Source organism: Musa acuminata, chromosome BXJ2-3 (genome assembly GCF_036884655.1).
Source record: "Musa acuminata AAA Group cultivar baxijiao chromosome BXJ2-3, Cavendish_Baxijiao_AAA, whole genome shotgun sequence".
NCBI classification, from domain to species: domain Eukaryota; kingdom Viridiplantae; phylum Streptophyta; class Magnoliopsida; order Zingiberales; family Musaceae; genus Musa; species Musa acuminata.
Window position 1 is genome coordinate 42,185,626 of NC_088340.1, and position 13,672 is coordinate 42,199,297.

At 42.2% G+C, this 13,672-nt stretch overlaps 1 protein-coding gene and 1 long non-coding RNA gene across 2 annotated transcripts; one reads left to right on the forward strand and one right to left on the reverse strand.

The window, feature by feature from the left end:
- Positions 1–1,831: 1,831 nt before the first annotated feature.
- On the forward strand, positions 1,832–6,069 carry LOC135608392 (uncharacterized). The gene is made up of 3 exons (XR_010485512.1): positions 1,832–2,005; positions 5,106–5,211; positions 5,300–6,069. It is a non-coding gene; the product is annotated as an uncharacterized LOC135608392 (long non-coding RNA).
- Positions 6,070–11,252: 5,183 nt separating this feature from the next.
- Positions 11,253–12,425, reverse strand: LOC135608387 (transcription factor MYB77-like). Its single transcript, XM_065101211.1, has one exon. It carries the CDS (start codon positions 12,260–12,262, stop codon positions 11,333–11,335), a length of 930 nt encoding a protein of 309 aa, XP_064957283.1. The 5' UTR covers positions 12,263–12,425; the 3' UTR covers positions 11,253–11,332.
- Positions 12,426–13,672: the final 1,247 nt, after the last annotated feature.

The following is a 13,672-nucleotide window of genomic DNA, read 5'->3' on the forward strand; positions in this document are numbered from 1 at the left end:
CAAACACTCAAGGCATTTATCTAATTCTAAAGCACTTTATTAGCGTTTCTCTGTGCTTAGTTACTCTTAGAAGAAGATATAACTGTAGAGGCTATTTTATTTTCGGGGTATATGGGTAATTTTACTTTCTATACGTAAAGACTCCAAGATTTGAGAGGGGTCAATTCGTAATTTCATTCATTCGTCTCATAAAACGCTAAATGTGTTTTTAGTGGCGGAGCGGCGACGTTTTGCTTTAATAGATCGGAAGAATGCTCGTCGGCGGCGAACGCAGCGTCCGTCGATTGAATACCTCCTCATCGTCCCTCCCCCGTTTGTCACAAGGAATAGTGGTGGAGGGTCGATGAAGAGGCGTTCGATCGACGGATCCGATGACCGCGGCGGACATGCTGTGGTCGCCCAGAAGAACAAGAGGCAGAGATCCATCGGAGGAGGAGTGGAAGCGGTGGCGGAGCTCGGGGAGGATCTGGTGCTTGCTCAAGCGGGCGGACGCTGGGGAGGGCGGCGTCCGTGAGACGGCAGTGGCGTAGGCTGGCGGAGGACGAGCGCCTGGGAGGCGATGTGCACCCGCGACTGTGTCAAGGTGCCCTGCGGCCAGCAGCAGCTCCGGGCGGTGGTGCTTGCCCTCGGGGGCTTCCGCCGCCTCCGCTCCCTCTACACCCTCCCGTTCCGCTCGTCCTCCTCCCGCCGCCCCCGGGCCGCTCCCCTACCTGTCTCCCTCTCCTCGGCCGCCGCGGCGCCGTAGACGATGACGTGGCGTCCTCACCTCCAGCCCCGGTGGGGCAAAGACGAGGTCCAGCTCTCGTTCTCTGTGCTCTCCATCGGCTGCTTCGCGAAGATGATTCCCAACAACAACCACGGCCGCGGCGGCGGTAGGTGACTCCGAGAACGGACCGCTGGATCTACTCGCCGCCATCTCTTTCCCCTTAAAAATCCAATTTTTATCTTCTTTAGCTGCCTATTATGACTATAAAAGTCCCATTTTTATCAAAATTGTTTGACATGCACAAGAACTACATGAATTGGGAATTCTGGTGGCAAGGCGGACAAGGACAAATGAAGAGTTGCGCGTTGTGGGTGCGCCAAGAAGAAAAAGAAGGGCCTGCCGACTTCTTTTGTCTTCCTGTCAATTGGTATTATGGAGGACAGAGGGAGGTGATGGCGTTTGCAGCAGCAGAATTGGATTCCAGTGCTTTGCAAGATGGATGATGACAAGGAGTCGTTTGGCTTCTCGGGAGAGGTAGCTTGTGTGATTGTGTGTGTTGACTTTAATATTTGGAACGTCTCACGTCTTGGTGCCTTCATCGACTGCTTGGTTGTGAGATGGAGGTGGAAGAAGACGTAAGCTTGAAGCTTTGTTGCCGACGGCGACAACTGTAATTTCTTTTCTTCTTTTTGTAAAAATAGTTTTAGCTCTTATTATTGGCTACATTAAATTACTTTTTATTATAATATTAAAATTATATAATCTACATAAATTTCAAGTTCTTGTGATGTTTAATGATGATTTAATAAATACATTAAATCATATTGGTTATAACGATAAATTTAATTTGAATTATAATATCTATTAATATTAAAGGATGTAAATAGGCATATCTTAATGATAAACTATATATATATATATATATACATATATAAAAGCATTTTTATATTTAATTGTAATAAACTAATATAGGGCATTATTATACAATTAATATTTCTCATGTATTGTGCAACAATTAATATTCAAATTGTATAATATTATACAATTAGTTTGGGGAAATCAGATATTAAGCCAAATACAGTACAAAATAGTTTTTCCTTCAAATTTTAAATTCAAGCGGCGGAGGGAAAGGGGTCGGCAGGTGAAAAGGAGAGGTGCGGGTGATGCGAACGCCGAAGAAGGCGCCGACGAGGAGACCTCTATAGAGGGAGGACACGCGGCCGCCGATCTATCGGACAGCTCCAATCGCCTCGTCGACGGGGCTTTGCCCACCACGGCCCTCACGTCCAAGAAATCACGGTTTCCACCTATCCTTGGTTTTAGGGTTTCCAATCTGTTTCTCGTGTCTTCTTTTATTGCGCCTCTAGCGTTCGTGCGCGATATTTGATTTGCGCCATCGGTTCGGCTGTGAAAGATGATGCAGCCGATGGTTGTAGTGGATAACCCATTAGATGGGGTTCATCTTTTCAGAATCTGCTGCTGAGTTCGCACATTTCACTATGTTCATGTATAATCTATTGGAGGACATCTGTCAACTTATTCCTTTTCGATGTAGTGGCATAGCAAGAAATGGAGCTTTAGTGATGGATATATGGTCAGAGGAGATAGATCACTTTCTATCAGTGGCTGCTCTGTATTGAGGTTAGATAGTAAGATTTAGTCTGACATGAGGCTGGTTTGCAGAAATGATAAGTTGAATTAGCATATGAGTTAGAAGTCAATTATATGTATGTGAACACATTGATGATTCAAGTATGCTAGCAGATAAAAAGTGGAAGTGATGAACATATAAGAGATGTAGTCCTGTGCTCATGAAGAAAATAAAAGTTTGCCATCCTGGAACTTGATTTTTGCGTCCACAAGTATGCTAGAGATGCCAGTAAGAGGGTGTAAACTCGAGAATCATTTTTCTTTGAACATGAATATGCAAAAACTAGAAGGTAAATGATCAATATGAGCTGAGGATTAGGCCGGGAAAAAGAGAAAATTATGTCACAAATATAGGGAGGCTAAAAGCAAGGAATATTATAGTGGATAATTAATTTCCAGAGCCTATCTAGGATGAGTTTGGTTGGGACAACTTAAGAACTTATATATCAGACAAAAGCATGGGAGCATCTAGAGCTTATATGCTTACACTTGGAATAAACGGTAAGAACTTTTCTTTTGGAGCAGAATGTGTGCAGTTGAAAACTGGAAATATGTGATTTGGAATATAATCTTTGTAATGCAAATTCAAATTGAATATTGGATGTTAAGAGGAGAAAAAAGAGGTGAGAATCTATAATTCCTAAGCTTTGTTTGTTAAATTGTTTGAATAGATAGCACGAGGTACTCATGGGTGTACTGCATCTACATAGATCAAGGCAATGTTGTGGTGACTGGTGTTGTCAGAAGTTCTAAAAAGTACTTTCTATATACTTATGCTCAATTTGGTTGTTTGCAAGTGACATACCCAAATATTATGACTTGAAATTTCTAGAAACAAGTGAAATTTCTACAAATACATTTGAAGACTCATTTTGCATAAGATATTAGGAATCCACTATGTAGCTGATATAAGCATATGAATCCTCTGCTATGCCATTTTTTTGTGATGATCAAAAGAGAACATAGTTTTGCAGAAGTATAAGAGTGCATCACCTGGTGCATTGGTTAGATTGTCAATATAGGGACACTTTCTGTCCCACAAATGGCAATTGTATTCTTGGTTTACTGGTAATTAAATGAACAAGACTGTCTTTGATGCTATTATACATTAATTATGAACTATGTAAGATGTCCATTCTGGATAATGTATTCTTTGTTGGGGCATAAATTTCCTTTCTGGATAGATCCTGGATACTAATCTTGTGAATTCTTTATGTACGTCTCTTTTTTTATTATGCATTACCAACACTAGAATGGCTGGCCAAACAAAAAGAAGACAAAAAACTAACATTAGCATCGCCTACAGATTGATCTTTCCTTTTGTGTTTGGCTCTGTATTATGGAGTGACACCTATACATTTCACTCTTTTGTATCAGTTAAGCCATTTCTGTTAAAACACATTAGGCTTCTCTGGAAGGGAAATGTTTGACAAAGAGAATAATTTTCCAACCTTCAATTTATTTGTGTAGTTTGAAGAAATATTTATGTGTGATAGATATTATACTTTTTCTAAATCTTCATGATTTAAAAAAATATATAGTATAGTCTTTTTGGTTTCTAATTGTTGCTTATGGACTCTGCTGTTGCACTTAGATCATCTGACCATGTTTTGCAATCTTAATATATTATTTAATCAAATTGGTAGATTCCTGATCAGATGGACCTTGCCTGATGTGTCAGTCTATCACATTCAGTGTATCTTGAAATGTTATCAAAGTTGATCTCCTAACAAGCCAAGCAAAAACACCATTGCTATCTTCTTTAATTCTCTGAATCAGCTACATTGTTGAATTCCCAAACTGCCTTTTCTATTTGTCCCTAAAATTACAGGAATATTGCTAGCCAAAAGGCATGTTCATATTAGCTGTTCTTACTGATGGAAACCCTTGAAATTTGGACATTATTTGAAAAAAAATTTATGCTCTAAGAGGAGTGATTAAATAGTATTTCAGATAACATCTGGGCATCAGTATCTATTCAGATAATATCAGCTATTATTTCCATTTACTGGAGACAAAATAGGTTTGGAAATTTTGAAAGATAAGATTCCAATGCTTCTACTGAATTTAGAAATAAAAATATATAGTTATTAAGAAAGTGTTTTCAGATAAACTGCTCCATCATTAAGGCTTATTATATGAAGGATATAAATATAAATAACTTCTCCTGCATGAGTATTCCGTGAATGATTCCTCATAGGTTATGATCTATGGTATAGAAAGGGTATGGAAACGAAGTTAAGGAATCAAAACTCCATATTTCATTTACGATAATAACTTATTTAACCAGGGTACATATTATGCTTGAAATTAAAGTTGGCTGCTGGTTGGGAATTCATGCTTTTAACATAATTGCAGGCTACTGTTTTTGCAGCAAATACGTTAATCTTTGTTGAGTACAGGCCATCTAATGCAATCTGTTTGCAATACATATCATGATGCTTTTCTGCTTAAGGTTGTGAGACTCCAAGAATGTTATGCACAGAAATCATAAGAAGGGTTTACACATGTATATTGTAGCAAATGGTTTTACTCGTTATGTGCCAGCATTTGGTGTTCTTTTGAAGGTGATGCCTGTTCTCCTGATCCTTGTAATGCTGAAAACTTAGTATTCTTTTTCCCTTATCAAAAGACAAATTGGTAGAGATTTTAGACTTTCCATGACAGCTTTTCATATGCAGGTTTTTGTAGAAAAACTAGAGATTTTTTTTCTTTCTGCGTATTGATGGATAAATCTGATGCCAAGTAGGGGTTAGCGTCACTTGATGTGCCGCCTGCACAAACCTCCAAAGGATCTATCAGAACGGCTATTCCTTCCCAATTCTTTGCAGAAGGATCTCATTCATGCATACGAGGTTTGCAAGTAAATATAAAGATTGATTCGTTAATGATACAAGTGAAATCGTTCTTCAAGTAATTGAATCCTACTTTTTTCGTTGGTAGTTTTACAATGAGAATCTTCTTCTAGACGAGATGTCGAATGGACAGCGAGTTCGACTGCTTGTTGCTGCCAAACCAAGAATAATGTCGTTGTTTCGTAAGTACTTGTATCTTCCATGTCCCCATATTTCGTGTTGATGGCCTGTCGTCGTTCCTACATATTCAAAAAATGTCTTTGTCGGAGCGGATGCGCCATTACTATTTATTCGTTGGCAGATTAGTGTTGTGTTGGGTCCAGCCCATATGTGGGCTTGGATAAATTGGGCCTATTGAACCCAAATCACTAATTAAGGTGAAGTAAGGCAAATTAGGGTATGCAGGGAAAAGAAAAACGCAGAGCAGCATGCAGTGTACGTGCACAGTGAACAGCGACGGCATGCAGAGAGAGAAATAGAGAGAGAAAGTAAGGTTTCTGAGTTTTTCTGCTTGACGATCGGTGGCCAAACGTTGTCAGTTTCGGCCCAAATTTTATGTGGAGAATCCTTGCAGCAAACTCTACAATCCTAACGGTGTTGATCTGCAGTTTATCCTCTCTAAGGTACTTTCCTGCGATATCCACTTTGTGAGACATAGAATTCTCTTTGGAGGAGATCCACTTATGTGATGAAGATATGGTATTCTTGAGCCAAGATCTATGTTCTTGATGTTATTCTGATCCTCTAGTTATTCTAGAGAAGACCTACTGTAAACCTGTTATCATCATTATTGATAGTGGAAGTTTGAGATGGACTACGGTCCCGTGGTTTTTCCCACATTGGGTTTTCCACGTTAAAAAGATTTGGTCTCACTGTGTGATTGATTTATTGCTCTATTGTTTATGCTGTGCTGATTGATATTAGCATTTGAATATCAAGTTGGTATTTTGATGAGGAACCTATTTTGATACACAAAGAGGGAAAGAATTATTCCGCATTAACAGGTTTTTTCCCAACAAGTGGTATCAGAGCATCAGGTTGTTTGGTGCTAGTTTTCTTGTGTGATTGAAATGGAGCAGTCAGATGGTATGATTAAATTGAACTCATCAAATTATTCCACTTGGAGGCGTCTGATGGAAGATTTGCTCTATTGCAAAGATTTGTATAAGCCTATCAAGGTTAAAGATAAACCTTCTATTATGGACGATGAAGAATGGGAAGTTCAACATAGAAAAGCTATTGCCTATATTAGAAGATAGATAGATATAAACTTGCATGAGCATATTTCAGATGAAACCAGAGCTGATGTTGTTTGGCAAATGTTAGAAAATTTTTTTGCGAAAAAGATAGTGGGAAATAGAATTTCTCTCCTCAGAAGGCTTGTAAATTTGAAGTATAAAGATGGTAGTAACATTATTGAGCACATAAGCCTATTTCAGAGTCTTGCAAACAAGTTGGTTGTTATGAAAATGAATATAGATGATGAGATGCAGGGGTTATTACTTCTCAGCTCTTTACCAGAAAGTTGGAAAACGTATGTGGTGACTATTTGTAACTCCACGCCAGAGGGGACTCTAACCATAGATATGGTTAAAGACAGTTTGCTAAATGAAGATGCAAGAAGGAAAGAACAGGGTGAATCTTCTTCTGGTGCATTTGTTACTGAAAAACAAGAAAGACGTGGAAGAAGTCATAGCAGAAATCCATATGGTTATAGAGGAAGATCCAAGTCTAGAAGAGATATCAAATGTTTTCACTGTAACAGACTAGGTCACATGAAGAAAGAGTGTAGGTTTCGGAAGCGAGAACAAAATGAAATGAAGAAAAATGAAAAAGAGACCAATACAGTTGCTGCTGAAGGTAATATCACTATTGTCTGTGATGAAGGTTGTGTTAGCCTTGTAGCTCAGGACAGTAATTGGGTAATTGACTCTGGTGCTTCATTTCATGTTACTTCTCATGGTGATTTCTTTAGATCTTACACTGTTGGTGATTTTGGTAATGTCAGAATGGGAAACAATGGTACATCTAAGATTGTGGGTATTGGAAATATTTGCTTGGAGACCAGTATTGGGAGCAAATTGATACTCAAAGATGTAAGGCATGTTCCAGATATTCGTCTTAACTTGATATCTACAGGTAGACTTGATGATGAGGGCTTTGCACATTATTTTGGTGAAAGTAAATGGAAACTCACTAAAGGTTCTCTAATTGTGGCAAAAGGAAAGAAGATTAACTCTTTTTATGTCATGGAAGCTAAGCTACATAAAGGAGAGATTAATGCAATTCGAAAAGGTGAAAGTATAGATATTTGGCATAAGAGGCTTGGACATATCAGCGAGAAGGGACTTCAAACTCTTGCTAGAAAGCAGTTCTTACCAGAGTTGCAAGGTACATCTCTTAAATCTTGTGATCATTGTTTAGTTGGAAAAACACATAGAGTTGCATTTCAGACATATCCATCATCTAGAAGATCTGATGTTATTGATTTAGTTCATACTGATGTTTGTACTATGCAAACTAGAACTCTTGGAGGTGCTCTTTATTTTGTTACTTTTATTGATGACCATTCTAGAAAAGTGTGGGCTTTTGCTTTGAAATCTAAAGACCAGGTACTCGATGCTTTCAAGGAGTTTCATGTCAATGTTGAAAGAGAAACTGGCAGAAAGCTAAAGTGTGTTCGATCAGATAATGGTGGCGAGTACAGGGGTCCTTTTGAGAATTATTGCAGGTTCCATGGTATCAGGCTTGAGAAAACAGTTCCTAAAACTCCTCAGCAGAACGGTGTGGCAGAAAGGATGAACAGAACCATTGAAGAAAGGATTAGGTGTATGCTTTCCCACGCCAAGTTACCAAAGTCATTTTGGGGGGAGGCTATGAGAACTATAGTTGACCTGATAAATCTTTCTCCATCAGTTCCTCTGCAAGGTGATGTTCCAGAGAGAGTATGGAGAGGAAAAGATATATCTTATAATCATTTGAGAGTCTTTGGGTGTAAAGCATTTGTTCATATTCCCAAAGATGAAAGGTCCAAGCTTGATAATAAGGCAAAAGCATGTATCTTCTTGGGATATGGTCATGAAGAGTTTGGGTACAGATTATGGGATCCAGTGAACAAGAAGATTATTAGAAGCAGAGATGTTGTGTTTCTTGAAGACCAATTGTTTGATGATGGTGATAATGTTGAGAAGCCAGAAACCTCTGTTTATATTCCTTGGAGTTTGGGTCCAGTTCCTTCACCTGTAGTTCATGATGATCATGGGGGAGATGAACAAGAAGATTATGGTGAGAATACTAGTGATGATACACCTACAGTTGATGATGCTGAACCAACTGAACAGGCACCTCCACCACCAGTTGAGATTCCATTGAGAAGATCCACTAGAGAGCGACAACCCTCTACCAGATATCCTCCACATGAGTATGTTATGCTTACTGACGGGGGAGAGCCAGAAACTTACCAAGAAGCTATTCTACATGAGAATAAGAGTGAGTGGGTTAAAGCCATGCAAGAAGAGATGAGATCCTTACTTGAGAACCACACCTATGACTTGGTAAAGCTGCCGAAAGAGAAGAAAGCTCTCAAGAATAAGTGGGTTTATAAATTGAAGACCGAAAACAATAGCTCACAACAAAGATACAAGGCACGACTAGTTGTGAAAGGATTCAGTCAGAAGAAAGGTATTGACTTTGAAGAAATATTTTATCCGGTTGTGAAAATGTCCTCTATCCGAGTTGTTCTTAGTTTGGCTGCCCGTTTGAATTTAGAAGTTGAGCAACTTGATGTAAAAACAGCATTTCTTCATGGTGACTTAGAAGAAGAAATTTACATGGAGCAACCAGAAGGTTTCAAAGTCAAGGGAAAAGAAAATCTGGTATGTAAGCTTAGGAAAAGCTTATATGGACTCAAACAGGCACCTAGACAATGGTACAAGAAGTTTGATTCCTTTATGATGAGCCAAGGGTATGATAGAACCACATCTGATCATTGTGTGTTTATGAAGAAATTTTCAGATGATGATTTTATTATTTTACTGCTATATGTTGATGATATGTTGATTATTGGCCATGATGTTGGAAAAATTGAAAAGCTTAAAAGAGAGCTAAGTAAGTCTTTTGCCATGAAAGACTTAGGATCGGTGAGACAAATACTTGGCATGAAGATTCTTCGTGATAGGAAGAAAAGGAAGATTTGGCTATCTCAGGAGACTTACATTGAAAAGGTTCTTGAAAGATTCAACATGAGTAAAGCCAAAGCAGTTTGTTCCCCACTTGCAGGTCATTTCAAGCTGAGTTCGAAACAATATCCTACAAGTGAGAAAGAAAAAGAAGAAATATCCAGAGTGCCTTACTCATCTGCAGTAGGCAGTTTGATGTATGCTATGGTTTGTACTAGGCCAGATATAGCTCATGCAGTTGGAGTTATTAGCCGATTTCTCTCTAATCCTGGAAAGGAACATTGGGCAGCAGTGAAATGGATATTAAGATATCTAAGAGGTACTTCCAGGTTGTGTTTATGTTTTGGCAGTGATGAAGTGATGAACCTGTGTTAGAAGGGTACACAGATGCAGACATGGCAGGTGATACTGATTCCAGGAAGTCCACTTCGGGATTCTTGATGACATTTGCAGGAGGAGCAGTCTCTTGGCAGTCTAAGTTACAGAAGTGTGTTGCTCTATCAACCACAGAAGCAGAATACATAGCAGTTACTGAAGCCTGTAAGGAAACTTTATGGATGAAAAAGTTTCTACAGGAATTGGGCTTGAAACAGGAAGTATATACTGTTTACTGTGACAGTCAGAGCGCCATTCACCTCTCCAAGAATTCAACATACCATTTTAGATCCAAGCATATTGATGTGAGATATCACTGGATTCGTGATGTGCTTGAGATGAAAGAATTACAGTTGGAAAAAGTGCATACCAATGAGAATGGTTCAGATATGTTGACAAAGTCTTTGCCTAAGGAGAAGCTTGAAGCATGTAGGCGAAGAGCGGGCTTGGTACAGCCCACCATATGAGCTGGAGGGGGAGAATTGTTGGGTACAGCCCATATGTGGGCTTGGACAAATTGGGCCTATTGAGCCCAAATCACTAATTAAGGTGAAGTAAGGCAAATTAGGGTATGCAAGGAAAAGAAAAACGCAGAGCAGCGTGCAGCGTGCAGTGTACATGCACAGTGAACAGCGACGACGTGCAAAGAGAAATAGAGAGAGAAAGTAAGGTTTCTGAGTTTTTCTGCTTGACGATCGGTGGCCAAACGTTGTCAGTTTCGGCCCAAATTTTATGTGGAGAATCCTTGCAGCAAACTCTACAATCCTAACGGTGTTGATCTGCAGTTTACCCTCTCTAAGGTACTTTCCTGCGATATCCACTCTGTGAGACCTAGAATTCTCTTTGGAGGAGATCCACCTATGCGATGAAGATATGGTATTCTTGAGCCAAGATCTATGTTCTTGATGTTATTCTGATCCTCTAGTTATTCTAGAGAAGACCTACTGTAAACTTGTTATCATCATTATTGATAGTGGAAGTTTGAGGTGTTTGAGGTGGACTACGGTCCCGTGGTTTTTCCCATATTGGATTTTTCACGTTAAAAAGATTTGGTCTCACTGTGTGATTGATTTATTGCTCTATTGTTTATGCTGTGCTGATTGATATTAGCATTTGAATATCAAGTTGGTATTTTGATGAGTAACCTATTTTGATACAGGGAAAGAATTATTCCGCGTTTCTTCCCAACACGTTGCTTCGGTGACATGGTCAACCCTGGACGAACTCCTTCGACTCTTCACCTAATCCGTCTACTGGCTTCGGATTGCGACGGTCCAACGGTGGAGACCATACAACCCCACATCATCTGTCCGACACCTTTTCTCGTGGTACGCGTTTAAACCTGTGCAATCATTTATTATTATCCGTGGATACATAATTCCACATACGGATGGCCAGGATGATGCCACGCGTCCCAAGTGACCGTCTGGAGTCGATGAAACTGAAACCTAAAAGAGAGTCCGCAAGTTGAAGACCATTTAAATTAAATTCCCTTGTTAAAATTTCTTTATTCAAGTTGTCTTGCATAATGAAATCGAAAAGGGTAAGCGATTACAGTTGTATGAGGACTAATCTAATCGATCTTTGACTAGGCCGATCCGTTCCAGGGCGGGTCGCGAATGGTCGCCTCCGGAGCGGCTGCGCGCAGACATGTAGCTGCTCACCTCGCTGCGGATCATATCTTGCATAACCGCCAGTAACTCGGCGCTGAACTGGAACGGTGGATGCCGCGCCCGATCGTCACCTGGATTCTGAGAGCGCCATGTCGGTGGCAGCGCTTCGAGCTGATGCTCGCTGCTGGTGTGGTGCCGGTTGGATGTGCCGATTCGATCCGAACCGGGGAGCGATAGAGTCAGGGATGTCAGGAGATCGTCCTCGGCAACGGAAGACTGGGCCTCGAGACGTAGGTCATGCTGCTGGCTGGTGGGGTAAGAGGAAGACGGGGAAGGACGAACCCTGATGTCGCCGGTTATGGGAATCGGACGGTCGACTTGAGTCGCCGTGGCTGCACTGTGCTGGCTGGAGTCACTCAACTCCGACCCGGCCGGGCTCGCAAGGCTCAAGCAAAGCCCCGCGCCCGCCGACGCGAGCACCGGCCCTTCGCCGCTAGACCTCTTCGGTGGCTGTGCCGTCGTCTCGCCCTCGCGGTCAACCACCGAGGCGGCGGGGACGGATGGCGCGCACCTGCGTCTGAGGGTGGAGTTCCAGTGGTTCTTAATGGCGTTGTCGGTGCGTCCAGAGAGGAGGCGGGCGATGGTGGCCCACTTGTTGCCGAACCGACGATGGGCGCGGATAATGGTCTCGTCTTCCTCGGGCGTGAAAGGGCGGTGCTCCACCTGAGGCGAAAGCTGGTTGCACCATCGGAGGCGGCACGACTTGCCGGACCGCCCGGGAATGGACCGACCGATTAGAGTCCAGTTCCTCGGCCCGTGCCGCTCCACCAGCCGCCGCAGCGCCTCGTCCTCCTCTGTGCTCCACGACCCCTTGGTCCGATCCATCCCCTTGCTCCGCCCAACCACTGAACTCGCCGTCGCCGATATCCTTGGACCAACAGCCCAAACTCCTAACGACAGGATCGAGCAACAAAGGTATGTGATTCGCCCCCTCCTGCTGAGAGTTAGAAGGCAAGGGCGGAATAGGAAAAATACGAGCACGGAAGGGGAAGAGACGGGGTGGGATTATATAGATGAGAGAGGGAATCGCGAGGCGACCGGGAGTAACCGGTTATAGGACGTTACACACACCCGACCGCCTCATCACTCTTCATCGGGAAGGCGGTTCGATTGAGTACAGCTGTCGCCCCTCATCACTTTTGGCGCCTCTTTCCTACCTTCAACCACCACATTTCATACGTTTCGCAGTTACACGTGGCGCCTGCATCTTCTCATTCGGAACGCTGCTGGGTCCCATATCCTCCGACCACAAGAGCGGTCGCGGCGAGGTAAGAATAGTTACCAGTTTCCTTCCATCTCTCTGCTGCTGTTATTTCCGAAACTGACTAAACGCTGCCTGCTTCCGCCGCAGAAGGTCGTACCGGCGATGCAGATCGCGTTTCCCCCTCCCAGACTCCCCAACAATAAGATGCACGGCACAAAAGGTACGCGAAGGCCGTTGGCTGCTTTTTTACCTTCGATTCAAATTACTCCATACGGCGTCGCTTTAGTTGACTCTCGCGGCGTCTTCTGAAACGGTTGCACGCAACGTTGCGATGCGATCGGACCTTCTGCGAGAGAGAGACGCGAGGATGAGGCGGTGGGTGTGAGAAGGTCGGGCGGTTGGGAACAAAGTTGTAGTTAAGGCCGAGACGGAGTGTTGTCACGGCGTCTCTCTCCCCAACCACCAAGAAAAACAAACTCCAACGGCGCTAGGTTTGTTTACGGAACGGAGCGTTTCCCAACACCGCTTGATCTGCCTGCTTCCTCGGCAGGCGACCTCCAACCTCCACGTGTGTGCATGAGCCATAAATCGGGTCTTCAGTCCGGGCTCGTACGCGACCTGACATTAACACTTGCCTCAGGTTCCAGGTTGAGTTAGAACCGAATTCAAATAGGGAAGTATATGCTCAAGTTGGATTTGGTTTATATTTGTGATTGGATCTTTAGATAGTATGATTAAGATTTTGATTCAGATATTTTATCCTAATATCGGATTGAGATGACAAATTGTTGTCTAGAGTGTTCGAGTCAATTCTACCCACATAAATCGGGGAACCTACATCATTTACTCGAGTTCAAGATAAATAGGTGAGGACGGTGGCAATGGAAGGAAGCAATCATGGCACCATTTGTAAAGCTGTCGTCGAGCAACATCATGATATGCATCGATTTGAGGCAGCGACGAGGAAAACGTGCCCGTGTAAACGCAAAGTCTACAGCCAGCAGCTTCTTTGATACGAATTCGAATAGACA

Coding starts and splice junctions, on each gene's coding strand:
- LOC135608387 (XM_065101211.1), bottom strand. CDS start 12,262: ATGGATCGGACCAAGGGGTCGTGGAGCACAGAGGAGGACGAGGCGCTG.